Source organism: Rana temporaria, chromosome 2 (assembly GCF_905171775.1).
Source record: "Rana temporaria chromosome 2, aRanTem1.1, whole genome shotgun sequence".
Lineage (NCBI taxonomy): Eukaryota > Metazoa > Chordata > Amphibia > Anura > Ranidae > Rana > Rana temporaria.
Window position 1 is genome coordinate 127,071,800 of NC_053490.1, and position 20,194 is coordinate 127,091,993.

Consider the following 20,194-nt stretch of genomic DNA (forward strand, 5'->3'; position numbering starts at 1 on the left):
TTCATTCTATTTGTTCTAGGTACCATCAAAAGTGAAAGTAGAGGCCATTTCACATGGGCACCTTCCATTCCAATCAACACAGGATCTATGAGCTGATCCCCTGCTGATCAGAGCAGAGCAGGTAGACGACAGGTCCGATATTACACGGCCCATAGTAGGCCTTTAGAAAGACATGTCAAACAAACAGAATATGTGCTTTAGGGTCTATTTACACCAGATGAAGTAGGATGCATTTTTGACTGCACTCCAACTGCATAGACCAGGGGTGCCAAACCTTTTGAAGCACGAGGGCCACTTAAGCAACTTGGTAACCGGTCTCGGGCCACAATGAGCGGAGGGGTGGATGGCAGGTCTGTGTCGGCTCTGCATATGCAGAGTGGATACGGACACAACCCACTATTGTCTTTTTTTTTGTTTTTTGATGTGCTGCGGTTTACCCGCTCTGCGGGTGCAATGCAGTGTACCCTTGGCTTTCCTGCACTTTGCAATAGACTTATATTGTATTCTGCAGGTTTGGTGCACGTTCAGAAAGCACACCAACCTCACAGTTATTAACAGAAGTCTATGGCTCAGTGCAGGTAACCCGCAGGTAAACTGCTCTGCATCTGTGGGTCAGTTTGAAAGCAGTCCAGTAACCACTGCAGAAAAGATATGCCCATATATACAAACTGTGATTTCAGTAATAAACTGATATTTAATAACCGTATTCTATTCCATCCCAGAGCAGGAGGTCGTGGGCCACTGGTGCGGCACCCCTGGCATAGACTGTCCAAAATTCAGGTTATTTTATGGCAGTAGTTTATACTATTGCAGTGTAAAAAAGTACAGCAAGCTGCGTTTTTCAGCACTGCAAATGCACAGAAATGCACGAATATACAGTATCTCACAAAAAGGGAGTACACCCCTCACATTTTTGAAAATATTTTATTATATCTCTTCATGTGACACATTGAAGAAATTACATTGAATTACATTGAAAATGTCAAAACTGGGCCCAATTAGCCATTTTCCCTCCCCAGTGCCATGTGACTCGTTAGTGTTACAAGGTCTCAGGTTTGAATGAGGAGCAGGTGTGTTAAATTTGGTGTTATCGCTCTCACTCTTACTGGTCACTGGAAGTTCAACATGGCACCTCATGGCAAAGAACTCTCTGAGCATCTGAAAAAATGAATTGTTGCTCTACATAAAGATGGCCTAGGCCAGTGATGGCGAACCTTTTTGGGCCCGAGTGCCCAAATCGCGACGCAAAACCAACTTATTTCTTTCAAAGTGCCAACACAGAATTAAACCTGCCAGCGTCTCTGTACAGAGGATCATTCCTCTTATTTAACCCCAAAGGACCAAAAATGTACGTTTCAGCCAAATTGGTTCAGAATGCAGGGTTCAGGAATGCATTGTGCTCAGAATACACTGTGTGACATACACTGACCTACCCGACACATACAAAGCACAGTGATTTAAGGTAGATATTAAGTCAAAAAACATTTTACCCCCCTCCCCCAATTATTTTTTCCCTTATAGACGCTGGGCGGGCTAGTTTTGGGAAAGCAGCATGCGGTCATGGTGTGCACCCCAAGCCGGGTTCTGTAAATTATGCTTTCAGTTGCTATCGGTTACTATACATTACTCCCCACCTTTTGGTTGCTATCGGTTACCATACATTACTGCCCAGCACCATTCGGTTACTAGAGGTTGCTAAATATTACATTAGGTTACTGCACAAGGAAGGGTTCCTCCACAAGGAAGGGTTAATGCACAAGGAAGGGTTAATGCACAATGATTACCTGCCATTCAGTCCCCTTCTGCAAACCTCTCAGTCCTGCCTGTCTTTGATCTCTCTGCTCGTGCTGCTGACTGGAGGAGGGAGGGGGCCATCACTCCTTGTCAGAGTCACAGCAGCTCCGGTCCTGACAGAGGAGAAGCAGGCTCTCCAGATCATGGTAAGTGCAGGGAACAGAGCCGAGCAGAGCACACTCCCGCCCGCCTCAATACAGCACAGCCACGCTTTCATCTTTGCCTGCATCTTTCTTCTTGTCAAATGTGGCGGGCTGCAGGAGGAGGGCGGGTTACAGCAATAGTGATTGGCTGAGAGGCAGTGGTAGTGTAGAAGCGTAGTTTGGATCATTTTGGCAGCTGGCCGCTGATTTGTGGGTGCAGTGTGGATGGGCTGTGCTTCTATGATTGGATTGGCGTGCGTACGTCACCCCCGGTGCTTATTCTTTGACACTCCCACTCAGGTACGTCACCGCTAGCCGACAGAACTATGGGGTATGTAGTTTGCAGTGCGGTGTGAACAATTCGATTTTCACTGTGTGCTTTCATTTCACGGCGTGCCCACCGAAACAGCTTGCCGTGCCGGGAGCGGCACGCGTTCCAAGCATTCGCCATCACTGGCCTAGGCTATAAGATTGTTAAGACCCTAAAACAGAGCTGCAGCACGGTGGCCAAGACCATACAGCAGTTTAACAGGACAAGTTCCACTCAGAACAGGCCTTGCAATGGTCGACCAAAGAAGTTGAGAGCACATGCTCAGCGTCATATCCAGAGGTTGTCTTTGGGACCATACAATGTGCACTGCATCAAATTGGTCTGCATGGCTGTCGTCCCAGAAGGAAGCCTCTTCTAAAGATTTTGCACAAGAAAGCCCACAAACCATTTGCTGAAGACAAGCAGGCTAAGGACATGGATTACTGGAAGCATGTCATGTGGTCTGATAAACCCAAGATAAACTTATGTGTAAGGTAAAGTCTACAGGATTGGAAATATCAGTTTGAATTCTGTCTTTTAGCCAGTTTTCTATACATTTACAGAGAGTAGTGGTTAATGAGGCTTACTTTGAATGGTCTAAGGTTGTCAGTGGTGTACCCCAAGGTTCAGTGTTGGGACCCTTACTTTTTAATATCTTTATAAATGATATTGGGTCTGAGATCAAAAGTAACATTTCTGTCTTTGCAGATGACACCAAGCTATGCAGTGGAATAACGTCATTACAGGATGTCTCCAATTTACAAGCCAACCTCAATGCACTGTCTAATTGGGTGACATGTTGATAAAAGTATATTATGCACTTGGGGGGCTAAGAATATGCATGCATCATACATACTAGTAGGAGTACAACTGGGGGAATCCATAGTGGAAAAGGATCTGGGGGAGAGAGAGAATTTTGTCCCTGCACAAATCATTAGCAAGACCTCATCTGGAATATGCAGTTCAGTTTTGGGCCCCAGTTCTCTAAAAGGATATCAGGGAACTAGAGAAAGTACAGAGAAGGGCAAACAAATTGATAAGAGGCATGGAGGAGCTCAGCTACGAGGAAAGATTAGAGGAACTGAATGTATTCTCTCTTGAGGAGAATAAGGGGGGATATGATCAACATGTACAAATATATAAGGGTCCATATAGTGAACTTGGTGTTTAGTTATTCACTTTACGGTCAACACAAAAGATAAGGGGGCACTCTTTAGGTCTAGAGGAAAAAAGATTTAATCTCCTAATATGGAAAGGTTTCTTCACAGTAAGAGCTGTGAAAATGTGGAACAGACTCCATCCGAAGGTGGCTATGGCCAGCTCAGTAGATTGCTTTAAGAAAGGTCTGGATACTTTCCTAAATTTACATAATATAACTGGGTACCAACATTTATAGATAAAGTGGATCATGGGAAAATCCGATCGCCTCTCGGATTTTTATTTTATTTATTAAAAAATTTATGGTTGAACTGGATGGACTTATGTCTTTTTTCAACCTGACTATGTAACTATGTAACTATATTTGGTTCAGATGGTGCATGTGTGGCGGAACCCATGTGAGATGTACAAAGACAAGTATGGCTTGCTTACAGTCAAGCATAGTGGTGGAAGTGTCATGGTCTGGGGCTGCATGAGTGCTGCCGGCACTGGGGAGCTACAGTTCATTGAGGGAACCATGAATGCCAACATGTACTGTGACATACTGAAGCAGAGCATGATCCTCCGCAGGGCAGTATTCCAAAATGATACTAACCCCAAACACACCGCCAAGACAACCACTGCCTTGCTAAAGAAGCTGAGGGTAAAGGTGATGGACTGGCCAAGCATGTCTCCCGACCTAAACCCTATTGAGCATCTTTGAGGCATCCTCAAAATGGAAGGTGGAAGAGCCCAAGGTCTCTAACATCCACCAGCTCCATGATGTCATCATGGAGGAGTGGAAGAGGACTCCAGTGGCAACCTGTGAAGCTCTGGTGAACTCCATGCCTAAGAGGGTTAAGGCAGTGCTGGAAAAAAATTATGATGGCCACAAATATTGAAACTTTGGGCCCAATTTGGAAATTTTCACTTAGGGGTGTACACACTTTTGTTGTCAGCGATTTAGACCTTAATGGCTGTGTGTTGAGTAATTTAGAGGGGACATCTACACTGTTATACAAGCTGTACACTCACTACTTTACATTGTAGCAAAGTGTTGTCACATGAAAAGATATAATAAAATATTTACAAAAATGTGAGGGGTGTACTCAGTGCGCATAAAAGTCCAAAGAAGAGAGAAGACAGAAGTGATCTCAAAAGGAAATGCAAGCTTAGGAAAAATGCACCACAAATTCATGCATATGCATGTCACTGCACATGCAAAACCATGCAGCTTCTGGCCCAAAAAGTTTTGTAAACCCTTACATACTCGGTAAATTGACTAGCTTCAGGTCATAGAGATGAAACAAAGTCCTACATAGAACAAGAAAAGCTTCTTCAGGTGTGCGAGTCTCTGTTTAATCCCCACATACACTAGTCATGTGCTAGCTCAGCTCGCATGCTGTGTAACATGAAGAAACGGCTGCACTTCCAAAAATCCTTTTATCAAAGCTTCATATGACAAGTGATTGACAGATGGAGCAGAGGACAAAGAGGTAGTCGCGTAATGACTAAGCGCTAACATTTGCGCAAAACGCGTCTCTCCCTTTGTCCCCTGCTCCATCTGTCAACCACTTATCATATATAGCTTCAATAAAAAGATTTTTGGAAGTGCAGCCATCCGTAATTATTTCTTCAAGTCCTACATAAGTTGTACCTGTTTATCTGCAGCTATTACTTATATATAGCCTTCTAAATTACACAGATCTGAACTCACACATACTGCAGAGCTAGGGCACAGAGCTCAGTGAAGTATAATAGCCGATTTGAGGGAAGGGACATACCCCTCTAACAAGTTCATAGAGGAAAACACTGGGCTGAATCTATAAATCATCTGCTGTGTACTAGAGGGGGGCAGGCATCTCCGGGGAAAGTGAGGTTTTGGCTTAGAGTTTCTGCAGATAGCAGAGGTATCAGAAGAAACACACTTGGTGCTTTGGATCCAGGCAATTACACACTATAGAGCAGCGTTTCTCAATTCTAGTCCTTAAAGCGGGAGTTCACACATAAGAATTTTTTTTCAAAAAATCCACTTAGATGGATGCTCGTTTTGTCTAGGGGAATCGGCTAGTTGTTTTAAAATATGAGCTGTACTTACCCGTTTTCGAGATGCATCTTCTCCGTCGCTTCCGGGTATGGGTCTTCGGGAGTGGGCGTTCCTTCTTGATTGACAGTCTTCCGAGAGGCCTCTTGACGGTCGCATCCATCAGGTCACTAGTAGCCGAAAGAAGCCGAACGTCGGAGCGGCTCTATACTGCACCTGCGCACCGACGTTCGGCTTCTTTCGGAAAATCGTGACGTGATGGATGCGACCGTCGGAAGCCTCTCGGAAGACTGTCAATCAAAATAGGAACGCCCAGTCCCGCAGCCCATACCCGGAAGCGGCGGAGAAGATGCATCTCGTAAACGGTAAGTAATGCTCATATTTTAAAACAACTAGCCGATTCCCCTAGACAAAACGAGCAGGAATCTAGGGGGAAAAAGTTTTATGTACGGGTAAACCCCCGCTTTAAGATGCACCAACAGGTCAGGTTTTCAGGCTTTCCGATATTTTGCACAGGTGATTTGATCAGTTTCACTGCCTTAGTAATTACCACAGCTGTTTGATCTGAGAAAAATCCTGAAAACATGACCTGTTGGTGTGCCTTGAGGACTGGAATTGAGAAACACTGCTATAGAGGGATGTGCTTTGTTCACTATTTATGTGTAAGGTTTACAACTACCAAGCCTACTTTTTACATTTGGTGTTTTCAAGTTAAACACATTTTTTTTGCTAGAAAATTACTTGGAACCCCCAAATTATATATATATATTATATATATATATATATATATATATATATATATATATATATATATATATATATATTTATATCCAGACACCCTAGAGAATAAAATGGCGGTCATTGCAATGCTTTATGTCACACCGTATTTGCGCAGTGGTCTTGCAAACACAATTTTTGGGGGGGAAAAAATACACTTTTTTGAACTGAAAAACAGTAAAGTTAGCCCATTTTTTTTTATATTGTGAAAGATAATGTTCCACCAAGTAAATTTACACCCAACGTGTCATGCTTCAAAATTGCACCCGTTCGTGGAATGGCAACAAACCTTGACACTTTAAAATCTCCATAGGCAATGTTTAAATATTTCTACAAGTTACCAGTTTTGAATTACAGAGGAGGCCCTTTGCTAAAATTATTGCTATAGTGGTCATGGCGGTACCGCACATGTGTGGTCTGTATACTGTTTACATATGCGGGCGTGACTTGCGTATGCATTCGAGGGACAGGGCGCTTTAAGAAAAACATCGTTTTTTTTTACTTTTTATTTTTACACTGTCCCATTAAAAAAAATAAAAAACACATTTGGATCGCTTTTATTCCTATCACAAGGAATGTAAACATCCCTTGTAATAGACAAAAAGCATGACAGGACCTGTTTAATGTGAGTCCTGAGTCAAAGAGATCTCAGATCTCACATTTACACTTATAAAGAATAAAAAAAAGAAATTGTCCTTTTAGGGCCGTTGGGCGGAAGTGACATTTGACGTTGTGCCTGTCATCCAATAGCATAAAGTCGAGTGGGGGCCATCATTCCCTCACTTCACTTCTTACCTATCAGGAGAATGGATCAGATCGTCTCCGCCACTACCGACGGATCCGGTAAGCTGCAGAGACTACCGGGTTGCGGCGGGAGGAGCTCCTCTCCTGCCACCGATAAAAGTGATCTTGTGGCGAATTCACTGCAGAGACCACATTTATTTTAAAGCAGACCGCTCGCTGATTAAGAAAATACCGGGGTTATGGCAGCTATATACAACGGTATATAACGTCAAAGTAGCAACGTAAATGCACAGTGGGTGGTCCAGAAGCGGTTAAGGAGAAGAACAGGGTTTATCTGGTTTCTGGGGAAATAAAGCAGAAAATTCAAGTTTGGTAAACAGTATTTGAAAACCAAAACACCACCACCAAAAGAGCAATACAACTTTTAATTATTTTAATCTCCAAAAAGGTTTCTACGTGTCAATGCAAAGCAGTATTCTGGGTGCATGTTACCAAAGATACCAAACAATAGGGGCTAGATTCAGATACCTTTATGCGGGCGTAGCGTATATCTCCTATACGCTACGCCGCCGTAACTTTGAGAGGCGAGTATAGTATTCAGAAAGATTTTGCGGCCGAAGTTACGATAGCGTATTAGGGCCGGCGAAAGCCCGCCTAATTCAAATGTTGAAGCTGTGGGCGTGTTTTATGTAACTTAAGTGTGACCCCACGTAAATTACGTTTCTAACAAACGGCGCATGCGCCATCCGTGAACGTATCCCAGTGCGCATGCTCCAAATCACGTCACAAAAAGTCAATGCTTTCGACGTGAACGTAACCTACGCCCAGCCCCATTCACGGACGACTTACGCATACGACGTAAAACGTGAAAAATATTACGCGGTTCCGACAGCCATACTCAACATTGGCTGCGCCATGTTTTTGGTGGTTTATCTTTACGCCTGAAAACGCCTTACGTAAACGGCGTATCTTTACTGCGACGGGCAAGCGTACGTTCGTGAATAGGTGTATCTTGCCGATTTACATATTCTAGGCGTAAATCAGCGTACACGCCCTTAGCGGCCAGCGTAAATAGGCAGTTAAGATACGACGGCGTAGGAGACTTACGCCGGCCGTATCTTAGCAACATTTAAGCATATCTCAGTTTGAGCATACGCTTAAAGTTTCGACGGCGCGGATTCGGACTTACGACTGCATATCTACTGATACGCCCGTCGTAAGTCTTTATGAATCTGGCCCTAGGTATGCATCTGTATCAGAACACAATGATGTCTCCTTCTAGTATACCCTTTACAGGAGAAGAAAAGGAGTAAAGGAATAATTTGCATGAATCTCATTTCTGTCAAACCAGTCATTGGCCTCCCAGGGGAATGGAAAAAATGTGATTCTCCACCAGCGGTAATGCACAGTCTGGCTGGAAATAGAATTACATACAGAAGCTTTAAACACTGAAGTATTTTCTTGAGATCACTGAACTCAGTCCCTTGCCTTATGACTTCAGCAAAGAAGTTCAGGAAAATATGAGATTGTTTGCCCCATTTATTGCCATCTCCTTTTTCTCTTTTACTAAATGAAGTAGTATTCCTTATCTTTGCAATTTAGGAGCCTTGTAAGAATAGGTCTCTGGGAGGGGGGGTTTCCCTGGAGGGAGAGGCCTGATAATTCTATGCGTACTACCAACCACAAAAAGTGGGGTGATGGGTTCACAACCAGATATTTGTGGGATCCAACTTCCCATAAAGTCTATGGAGCTTGAGCCCATTATTGTTTTTTTGTGATAAGATTTTATCATCTCCACACCAGTCTGGACTTTATTAGGTGAAGTGAGGAACTTCAGTAGGATTGCAGCCCCACTGTGCCCTCTGACCGCCGATATAGTATTGGATTTGTACAGTGTTGCAATATATATATATATATATATATATATATATATATATATATATATATATATATATATATATATAAATAAAACACATGCATGCAATATAATTCTTTTTGATCAATCCATAACTTGATTAATGTATTTGCATACTGTTTTCTGCACTACATATTTTTATAATGTTCAATAAGATGAGCTTAAAAATAGACTTACATATTTCAGGAGCTTCATCAGAACCATCTGGACAATCCTTTTCACCATCACACCTCCAGCCTTTCGATATGCATGTTACCTGGTCCTTGCAGGCAAAATGTTTAGGGCTACATGTTTTTGCAGCTAAAATTCAAAAAAGAGATTATTCATTACTATTGGTGTGCATTCAGGCTTTATAATAAAAGAGCACAACAAGTCTATGGATATACATAATTAATTTTAGCAGAATTCCTGATTGGTTACCATATGTTACATTGTACTTGTTGCACATTTTTTCTTCCTGTTTAATAAGAATACCAGTCACCAACTGGCATTTATAGCAAATTGTTACGTTAGTGTTACCTGCCTTTCAGAGATTTCTTGATTTTTGATTATTTGTATTTTAGTCCTGTCAGAACAGCGGTGTGAGGCTGCTCTCCTAATGGAGCCCTATGCTTATAGACACTCAAACTCTGTAAAAGTAAAAGTGCACCAATTACATGAAAGGAAACGAATGCCGCGTACACACCATCACTTTATGTGATAAAAAAAAACGACGTTTCAAATCATGAAATAAAATGACATTTTTGAAACTTCATTTTCAAAAACGACGTTGCCTACACACCATCATTTTTTCAAAATGCTCTAGCAAAGCGTGGTTACGTTCAGCACTCTTTTCCATTGAAGCTAGCTTCATAACTTGCTTCTGAGCATGCGCGGGTTTAAAAACGTTGTTTTGCCCACACACTATCATTTTAATTGACACAAAAAACGAAACAAAAAATGTAAGCATGCTTCAATTTTTTTTGGCCGTTTTTCACAAGACATAAAACAACGTTTTCCCCCACACACGGTCATTTTAATTGACGTTTTTTAAAACGTCTTTTTTTTCATCACATAAAGTGATGGTGTGTACGCGGCATAAGGCTTTGTTAATTGACAGCCCTTCTCTATCAGCCAAGAGTGAGTTTCAATTATAAACCCTGAGCTCAGGCAGAAGACAGCACAGACTCTGCAGAGGCCATACAGCATGAATCTGGGATAACATTTATACTCGGACAAATAAAAATACGTAACAGCACATAGTGACAAAGTAAGAGTTGGCGATGAAGATTTTCAAATAATGCCCAACTCAGGATCTCTTAAGCCCTGTACAAACGATCGTTTTGTCTGCTGAAAGCCGACCGATGAACTGTTTTCATTGGACAAACCGATCGTGAGTGGGACCCATCTATTTTATTTATATCGGTGTAAAAAAAATAGAACATGTTTAAAATTTTTCCTATGGATAAAAAAACTATAGAAAAATACGATCGGCTGTATGGAACTCCATGCATGCTCAGAATCAAGTCGACGCATGATTGAAGGCATTGAAGTTCATTTTTCTCAGCACGTCGTAGTGTTTTACGTCACCGCGTTTGGAAACGATCGGATTTTTGACTGATGGTGTGTAGGCAAGACTGATGAAAGTCAGCTTCATCGGATATCCGACGAAAAAATCCATCGGATTAGATTCCATCAGATATCCGATCGTGTGTACAGGGCTTTAGAGGTTATAATTTGGATAGGACAACAAAATACATTATAGCATAGTTTTAGAGCCATGTCCGACTAGTGATAAAGAAAATGGAAGCAACTTGCCAGGGACAGGATCACTAAGAGCAGAGAATACCGATGTGTTTCTGCATTATGGCTTCCTAATTGGCTGAACCAATGAGGTGTTACTTTGTTGCTCCTTCCTTGCTGGTAAGAGAGAGTGTCTTTAGCATTATAGCCAAAGAAGAAGCAATGCAGTACAAGCAGATGCATGGTCCCACCAGCAACAGGCTAGAAAGTGTGACATGACCCACTCAGTAGCCTAAAAGAAAAAATATATATATATGGTATATACCCCACAGGTAAGCTTTGATACTGAACAAGTACAAAAATTCTAGAGATTACCATCTAATAGTACCCGTCAAGGACCAATTCACACTGACTTCTGCTAAAATAAATGGAAAATGTATGTACATTTCCATCCATTTTAGTCACGCTATAATACGGTTGTCTGTTAACATACATTTTGATGTCCATTGACATACATTTTGATGTCCGTTGATATGCATGCGCAGCATTATGGCGTGAATAGGACACGTTCGAGATTAATTTTTTTTGCGATTTCCTTCCGTTGATTTGAGTTTTACAGCTACGCAAAATGGAGATCAATGCACTTGTGTGAATTGGCCTTCAAGCTAGCTATCAATGCAAGACTGGTTTTCAGGCCTGTATGTAAATAAATCTGCTTTTTTTTTTTTATTATTGTAGCGCACCACAACCAATGGCATGTATGTTGTAGTGCTGCTGTGTGGAACTCTCAGCACACACTGTACTGTGTTTTGGAGTGTTGCACTAAATAAAAAGTCTCAGAGTGCACCATACAGAGTGCCACGTGTTGTGGTAACATGTGGTAAACCTGAGTTACAGTAATGTGCAAGTATGAATGGGGCTTTGAACATCTTTGAGTACATTTTGAAGACCCTTATTTTCTTACCCATAGATGCAGGGTACAATGACAACAGTGGTGTGATGACTGCATATAAACCAGTGAAGCAGGGTACAACCACAACAGGGATACGAGGAGTGCTTATAAACCACTGATGCCAAGTACAATGTTTATAAAAGGTGGATAATCACATTTATCCAATAGATAAGTCAGTACTGATAAGGAGGTAGAAATCATTTCTGTACCATAGACAGCAATCAACATGCAGGATCTAAAACTACCAAAACGGCAGGTAATAGGCCTTGAGGTAGGAGTCTACACTTGACCAATCGTGCAGCACTTGCTGTAGTTTCATTTTTATACACTTACAAATGACCTACTACTTTTACTCATTAAAACACAGATCTGTCACTGACACAGTTTATGGGAAATGAGCACAGCTTGTCCATTACCCTGCAAGAGATAGTCCAACATAATGAACATTGACCTGAATTCAAACTAAAGCGTATTTGTTCCTTGTCTTACATTAGCATGCCGCTCTCACAGACACTATGATTCTCTGTTAGGAAACAAGAGACTCCAAGCATTCACAGAGTCACTTACCACAAACCCATCACTCAGCCATTCAGAGAGATGCATAATATTAAACTGCTTTATTTGAAATTCACACATTTTCTATGGCCCAAGAACAATGTTTCAGCAAAAATTGGCCACTTATTAAAGCGTTGGTATACCCAAAACTGATATTACAGTTAAAGCGTATTGTATGCATATAATACTTTACCTTACTCCCATTAATACACAATTCAAAAAATGTCTGCTGTTCTTTGTTTAAAGTACCACGGGAAGAGTCAGCAGACTCCTGTAAATTTTACAGCACCGTGTCTTAGATCAAGTGTTAAATGACAGAACACACCCCTGGTATCCCTTTAGCCATACATGCTCCTCCCTGCTTTCCATTGTGTGCTGCAGATTTTAGCCGTGAAATCTGCTGAACTTCTAAAGAGAAACCGGGAATGTGTTCTCCCATAAAACACAAAATGATTGATGGCAAAGGAAGCAATCAGGAGGAGAGGGAATTGAATGTTGAATCAAGTTGCTAAGACGGAAAATTAAGGTTGCTCAAGATAGCTAATGCAGTTTCAAAGGGTTTTATTTTGAAGGTGCAAGCTATTAGGCAATTTAGAGTAATCCGTTTTAACAGGGGAGAAAACTTGCTACAAGTGTGAAAAAAAAAAAAAAAGGTATGGCTGGATTTCGGCTTTATAATTATAACTAAAACCAAAACGTTTAATTTTGGATGCAGGAAAAATTGTAAAAATCCCCATCAAATGTTTCATTTTTCCATCTCTAGACACAACAGTAGTTGAAATTAAAAAAAATCTCTCCAAAGTGAGGGAAATGCCCTCTTAGGCCTAGTACACACGAGAGGATCGATCCGCGGAAACGGTCCGGAGGTCCGTTTCCGCGGATAAATCCTCTGGCGGATTTTGATCTCATGGTTGTACTAACCATGAGATCAAAATCCCCGCGGTGACATGTCGCGCCGTCGCCGCGATGATGACGCGGCAACGTGCGCGACGCTGTAATATAAGGACTTTCACGCATGCGTCGAATCATTACGACGCATGCGAGGGATGGATTCGGACGGATTGATCCGGTGAGTCTGTACAGACCATCGGATCAATCCGCTGGACTGGATTCCAGCAGATCGATTTCTTAGCATGTTAAGAAATTTTGATCCGCTGGAAATCCATCGCCGGGAAAAAAAATCAGCGGAAAAATATCCGCTGGATCGTACACACCAGGGGATCTATCCGCTGAAACCGGTCCGCGGTTACATTTCAGCGGATAGATCCTCTCGCGTGTACGGGGCCTTAGGCAATTGTCACCAGAACAAGTGTTCCCATTGGAAGGTGTTCTCTCCATTCCTGTGGCAAATCAAAATTGAGGTTTTTCCTCATTACCCGTTACAGTAACAATGATCACGAGGACAGCATCGGGAGTGAATCTCCCTAATGGGGACACAACAATAAAAAAAACTAACAGGGTTCTAGCTGCACACCACTCAATCTACAACGAAAATAAAAAAAAAGTTTGGGTTTTAGACTCTCTCACCAGAGTTTTTGGGCCTGCACACCTGCTTTGCCATAAAGACTCTACCTTTTGGATCTACCATTTTTAATTACATTTTTAGTATGGAAAATGCAACAGCAGGTGTGCTATAACAATAGTGGATTGACACATCCAAAACAGTTAGAGCCAATTCACACAGGGGCAACCCGACTTGCAGTGCGACTTTGCAAGGCGATTTCAGCATGACTTGGAGCAACTTACAACGCGACTTAACGTTGCCACCAAGACAGCGACTTTGCCAGTGGCCAATCACAGAATAATCAGCTCTGTGGGAGGGAGGGGTTTGCCTGAGTAAACCATTTATTCTTCCTGTAAAGTTGCTTCAGTTAAGACAGTGATCCGACTTTGGAGGCAACTTCCATTGAAATCTATGGGTACAATTTGCCTACAAGTTGCCTAGAAGCCGGATTGAAGTTGTACAGGAACCTTTTCTGAAGTTAGAGCGACTTCAGTAGTGTACATTAAGACGGCTCTCATTTATTTCAATTGAATTTCTCATGTCGCGCGACACAAGTCGGATTCCCAAGTCGCGGTAGTGTGAACCAGCACTTAAAGATTTAGAATTAATATTGGGAAAGTTAACTGTTGAAGCACTGAAGATCTAGGGCTGATTTAGCTTACCTGGGTGGACAGACCTTTTAACAATTGATTCAGCTATCAAAAACACAAAATACTGGTAGCAGGACTTAAATCAAGTAAAAGTGTATGATGCATCCATTCCAAATTCAAGAAAACCACAGAAAAGATGTGGTGTCTGCACAGGCAGACATGCACTCACTATATGAATAGATCTTTCATCTGCTAAATATACATATTTACTGCTTTCACTACCAAAGTATTTGTAATGCTATACTGCCAAGTTTGCACAGATCTGCCACACTATGCAACCAAGAAGGTGACACAAACAGTATACTTCCTAGTTCAGGAAATTCAACTTCCTGTGCAACGTCTCCACCTGGACAATCGGCCATTCTTATCGCCTTTATCGTATTAGCAAGGAGATGACCCAGGAAGCAGTACATCTTTTTAGTTGTGCAGTGTGTAAAGTATAGGATAACTACAAATTCTTTGGCAGGTGATACAATAAACACACATTTCAATTACATGTTTAGCTGTTGCCTAGAAGTTCTTTTCACAAGATGATGGGCAATACAACTTAATTATGAAATCTGTTTTTCAAAAAAAGCTTTTCACCCAGAGAGCACACTCAATGTTTACATACGGAAATTCAAAGGTTGTTTGGCTTCCGTTTATTTACACGGAGAAATTGATCCATTTGTAGTTGTGTAGGGCAGGTCAACAATGAACAAATGTCATTGTGATAAGTCATGAAAAACTGCACTCTTCAGAAGAATTAAAGCGTTTGTAAAGTCAATATTTTTTTTAATATAACAAACATGTCTCGGCTTTGTGCCATGGTAGTCTCTTCTGGGGTCCCCATCCGCGTTCCTGGCTCCTCCTTTTCTCAGGGTGCCACCATGATTCCTATTATGGCGCACTTACAGTCTCGTCCCTGAGCTGCGCTGCCTGCATCTTTAGACACGGACAGACACTCGGCCCCACCCCTCGTCACAGGATTTGACTTATAGCAGCAAGATCAAATTGGCTCCTGCTAGTCTCGGCAAAGCCTTTCAGAGCGCAGAAAGGAGAGAGCGCTTCTGCAAATGGGCACAAACCTGGATCCACATGGGGCTCAGGGGGGTGGGGAGATACACATACTGAAATATTTGTTTACCTCAATGCAGGGAATGCATTACCCACTTGCCTACTGGGCACTTTTACCCCCTTCCTGCCCAGGCCAATTTTAGCTTTCAGCACTGTCACACTTTGAATGACAACTGCTTGGTCATGCAACACTGTACCCAAAAAAAAAAAATTGCTATAATTTTTTTACACAAATGGAGCTTTCTTTTGGTGGCATTTAATCACTCCTGTTTTTTTTTTTTTTTACTTTTTGCTATAAAAAAAATAAAAAAATAAATAAAAGATTGACACTTTTGAAAGTTTCTTACTTTCTGCCAGTAAATTTTGTAAATAAGTAATTTTTCTCCTTCACTGATGTGCGCCAATGAGGCGGCACTGATGAGGTGGAACTAATATGTCGCACCGATGGGCACTGACTGGCATCACCAATAGGCACTGCTGGGGCTGTACTGTAATTGGGGCACGGATGATTCATTTTTCACTTACAGCTTTTAGAGTTTATAAAAGATCCTCCAAACCATAAACTTTCTGAAAGCAAGTGGCTGGTAGGATAAAAAAAAAAAAAAAAAAAAGTGCTACAGATTTTTAAAGCCCCTGCAATTGTGCAAATGTTTAACAATATTTTCGCAAAAAAAAAAAACACTCAAGTTATAACACAGTTTACTATGCTCCAGTGAAGAATGAACTGGAACATTGTGAGGACATCTCCTGTGCACAGCCTTCTTCAGGTCACCTCACAGATTTTCAGCTGGATTCAGGTCTGGGCTCTGGTTGGGCCAATCAAAAACATTGATGTTTTGGTGAAGTCATTCTTCATTAAGGCAGGTCACAGCCGGTGTGAATTTCTTCCCTGAAATCAAGAGTTGCAGGAAAGAAATTTGCACGATTCCCCATCAACACAGACAGTGCTGACAGGGGAATCCCTCCTGCCAAGCAATTGTCTGAAAACACAGTAATAACTGCTAGCGGCCATAGCAGTCGCTAGTGATAGTCACAAGTGAATCCAGCAGGCTTGTTGTACCCAAGTTGATTGATCGACATTCGGGCCTGCCCGCACATTGTTCGGTTCAGCAGGCACCAGCTGAGATTTGACTTGTCTATGGCCGGCCCAAGTCCCTCCACCTTGACTTGAGGACAAAGGAAAGAAAAATTGCATAATCTATGGCCTGCTTTAGAATCTGAAAATCTGTAAAGAGCCATACAGTACAGAGATAAAGAATGAGGGAAAACAATTCCCATTAATTATTTAGCCGTTTGTGTAATCCAAGCTTCAGTTAACCAGCTGAGAGAAACAATCCTCCATTTTTTTCTGAACATTATATACAAATAAAATAGAACAAAAACACTGCCTGTTCTTGTTCAACTTCTGCCACCTATCCCTAAATGAGAATAACAATCCTTAGGACCGTTTCACATTGCTGCTCTGTGGTTTGGTTGCAGTGAGAGTGCAGCACAGTGTGCCCACAGTTTTCGTGCAAGTTACTTACACTTTCCCCATAGACTTCCTGTTAGATTGCGCATTTTCTGAAGACACAGCATGCAGGACTTCTGGTGTGCTTTTTAACCTACTCTCCAATGCCAACCTAAACCTAGATGTTGTCTTGAGCACTGCTGCAGTGAGAGGTACGATTACCAAAACATCAGTGCTGAAAAAAAAAAAACGCTCACATATGCACATCTGTGGGACGTGTAGAGTCACTTATCTCTATGATCGGAAGGGGAAACTGCAAAAACATTCTACTGGCTGAACCTTTTCAACCACCCACTCTCCAAAAATACAGAACGCTCCAGTACAAAGTTCAAGAACCCATTTGTGTGCACCAAAAACCAATCTCTGCCTTAAACAAATGTAGGATAAGTTTATTCAATGTTTCTTTTCTGTTTGATAACCACCTTTTAAGAAAATCCCGGCTTATCAATAACACACTGCAGGCTATTCATTGTATGGTGATAAATTGCTGCCAGAGTGAACTGCTCCTGCTGGCTTGCACTTTTCAATGAATGAACCTTCGTCTGCTGGGATTTGAAAATCGGCTTCTACGCTATCGGCTGGAAATGATAAGCCCTACAAATGGGCGGACAGTTTGGAGTCAACAGATACGAGAGACGCCATGTTCAAGACCAGATTTACAACTTAACATTCTGAATTACTGTACACTATGGGCAAAAAAAAAAAAAACTTTTCATTGACTTCTATAGATCTACTCACTGTAAATAATAGAGCACATAAAAAAAACACAACACATGTGATCATTTAGACTTAATACATTTTTTTTATTAAAGGTTGTTTTTATTTTGTTAAACAGTGTCCAAATGTGTTTTAGACCCCTTTCACACTTGTACGACTTCAAAGTCATGCGACTTTGCCACGATTTTGGATCAGTACTACTTTGCCACAACTTTGGCATTAACCAATGAAAACATACATGGTGTGAGGTAATTCCTTTTCCTGCCATAGTGGTTTCCAGTTCCTGTTTGCTTCCTGGTTGTTGTGGTGTGTTGTGACAGAAAATGTTTGCTACTCAATATATTGCCACAGCAGTTGTCATTGCTGCTTCAGCAGTGGCAGTGCATGAGGAAGAGGAGGAGAAGCGGAGGACAAGGACAAGGACATCTCTTTTTTTGGGCTGTTTGGAGCACTTTGTATCAAAGGAAGTGAATGTGTGCTAGAAAAATGTGCTTGGGAGGGGGTACTATGTTGAAAGGATTGGGTGGGACAAGGGTCAAAAAGCTGCTTGTGCTAACAAAGTCGTACTGAAATCGTGTCTATATTATTCAGGTACTACTTAACATGGAGGTCTATGGACATCAACTCGCATGGAAGTTGGACCAAAGAACAGCAGGGACTACTTTGAAGTCGGCACGACTTAAAGTCATGCCAATATGAATGGAAGTCATTGAAAATCATGTAGAATGACTTGTCATGCGATTTTGCAGTCCAAAATCGTGGGACAAGTCGTATAAGTGTGAAAGAGGACTCACCTGTAAATGCATTAGGTTAATTATCTAAAGCTAAACTTCAGCATTACAGCTAGTCTTGGAGGCTCTTCTCCGCTACTGAATTTGCTTACTCTGATTTCATGGCACACATTACGCTTCTCACAGCATGCATTTAAAACTGCAGAAAGTTAGATAAAGCAAGACATCCAGCATCATCTAGCTCTTTCTTCCCCTGCCTAGCTGCCCTGGCCTGCCCATTTCATTCATTGGATTTCACTTCTTTCTTACCGGTTTCCTTCTTTCAGGAAGCAATGTACACCTTCCTGCTGCACCCCCACCACCAGTAAAAATGTGCCTGCATTGCAGAGAGACAGAGAAAATACCAGAAGACAGCCACTAGCGATAATTGCATGGAAAATCCAGCAGGCTGGTTGTACCCAAAGTGATCAATCGATCTAATAGGTACATTCAGTCTGCCCATACATGGTTTGAATCTTAGCTGGTTCCTGCTGCCTTACAATGCTGAAGTTCACAAGCTGTGAATAAAAGGAGATAGAATATCAAGGAGATAAGATAAGACACTATCCTTGCAAGTTTAAAGTGATTGTAGTCTTAAGGTTTTTCACCTTAAAGGAGTTGTAAAGGTTAGTTTTTTATTTTCTAAATAGGTTCATTTAAAAACTAGTGCATTGTTGGTTCACTTACCTTTTCCTTCGATTTCCCTTGTAAATGTTTTATTTCTTTGTCTGAATTTCTCACTTCCTGTTCCTCCTCCGTAAGCTTGCCCCCATCATCCGAGCCGTTCTGGCCGGGGGTTAGTCAGCGTGCTTGCCCCCTCCCTTGGGACTACATCCCTGCGGGGAGACATCGTCTCCCTGCAGGTATGTAGTCCCAAATAGGGGGCGAGAACGCTGGCTAACCCCTAGCTAGAACGTCTCGGATGATGGTGGAAAGCTTACTGAGGAAGTGAGAAATTCCGAGAAAGAAAAAAAACATTTAGAAGGGAAATCGAAGGAAAATGTAAGTGAACCAACAATGCACTAGTTTAAAAGGAACCCATTTAGAAAATAAAAACCTTTACAACCCCTTTGATACATTCTCTGCATTAAGGTGAAAAACCTTCTGTGCTGTAGCTGCCCCCTTTTTCTTACCTGATCCGGATCAGATTGAGCAATGTGCACAAGCTCAGTGGCTCCAGCCGCTTTCGATCTCCTCATTGGACAGATTGACAGCAGCAGGAAACATTGGCTCCTGCTGCTGTCAATAAAATCCTGTGACAGGCCGAGTCCCACTGTGTCAATAAATGCAGCAGCGGGACGCCAGAGCGAGCCCGCATGGATGCCCCATGAAAAACGGCTTTCCGTGGGGGCACCTGATATAGGGGAGAAGCCAGGATCGGCGCAGGGCACCCCAGAAAAGGAGAATTTGTGCTGCCCTGTGCAAAACTTTTGCGTCTCCCTTGCAGCAGACTTTGTCCTGTCACCTCTGCTTTTCTTTTTCCCCACCCTAATCTGTGTTCCCTCAGCACAGTCTGTCATTGCTGTTGCTTTCTTCCCCTTTTACCAAGAATAAATCATAAAGCGGTCAGCTGAATGGCCTCTAGTGGCTTTGATTTTCGGCATAGTGCCCAGAATAGAGAGCAACTGAGCATGTACGGGGCAGGGTGAGACAGTGTATTACTGGATTTCAACAATATAGGCACTTGGTTTTGCATGTTTTACATTGATAGACCTACAAAAGGGGCCATCCTTCTGACTAAAGTTCCACTCTAAACTCACATGAATGTTTAGCCCTGCCTGTAGCATGACAACAGTTAAGTGCTTTATCTAACAAAAGATCAGCAAGAGTGTCAATCCCCAACTAGTGCTGCTAAATTGAGTGGGCTCCCAGAGATTAAGGCTGCATTCACACC

The 20,194-nt window shown here is 42.0% G+C and overlaps 1 protein-coding gene across 1 annotated transcript in view; it reads right to left on the reverse strand.

Moving 5' to 3' along the window:
• Positions 1 to 20,194, reverse strand: part of LRP1 (LDL receptor related protein 1) — a 447,299-nt gene that overhangs the window by 337,573 nt on the left and 89,532 nt on the right. Inside the window, exon 2 of the mRNA XM_040340947.1 lies at positions 9,042 to 9,164. Coding sequence (XP_040196881.1) covers positions 9,042 to 9,164 — 123 coding nt within the window. The remainder of the gene's footprint in view (positions 1 to 9,041; positions 9,165 to 20,194) is intronic.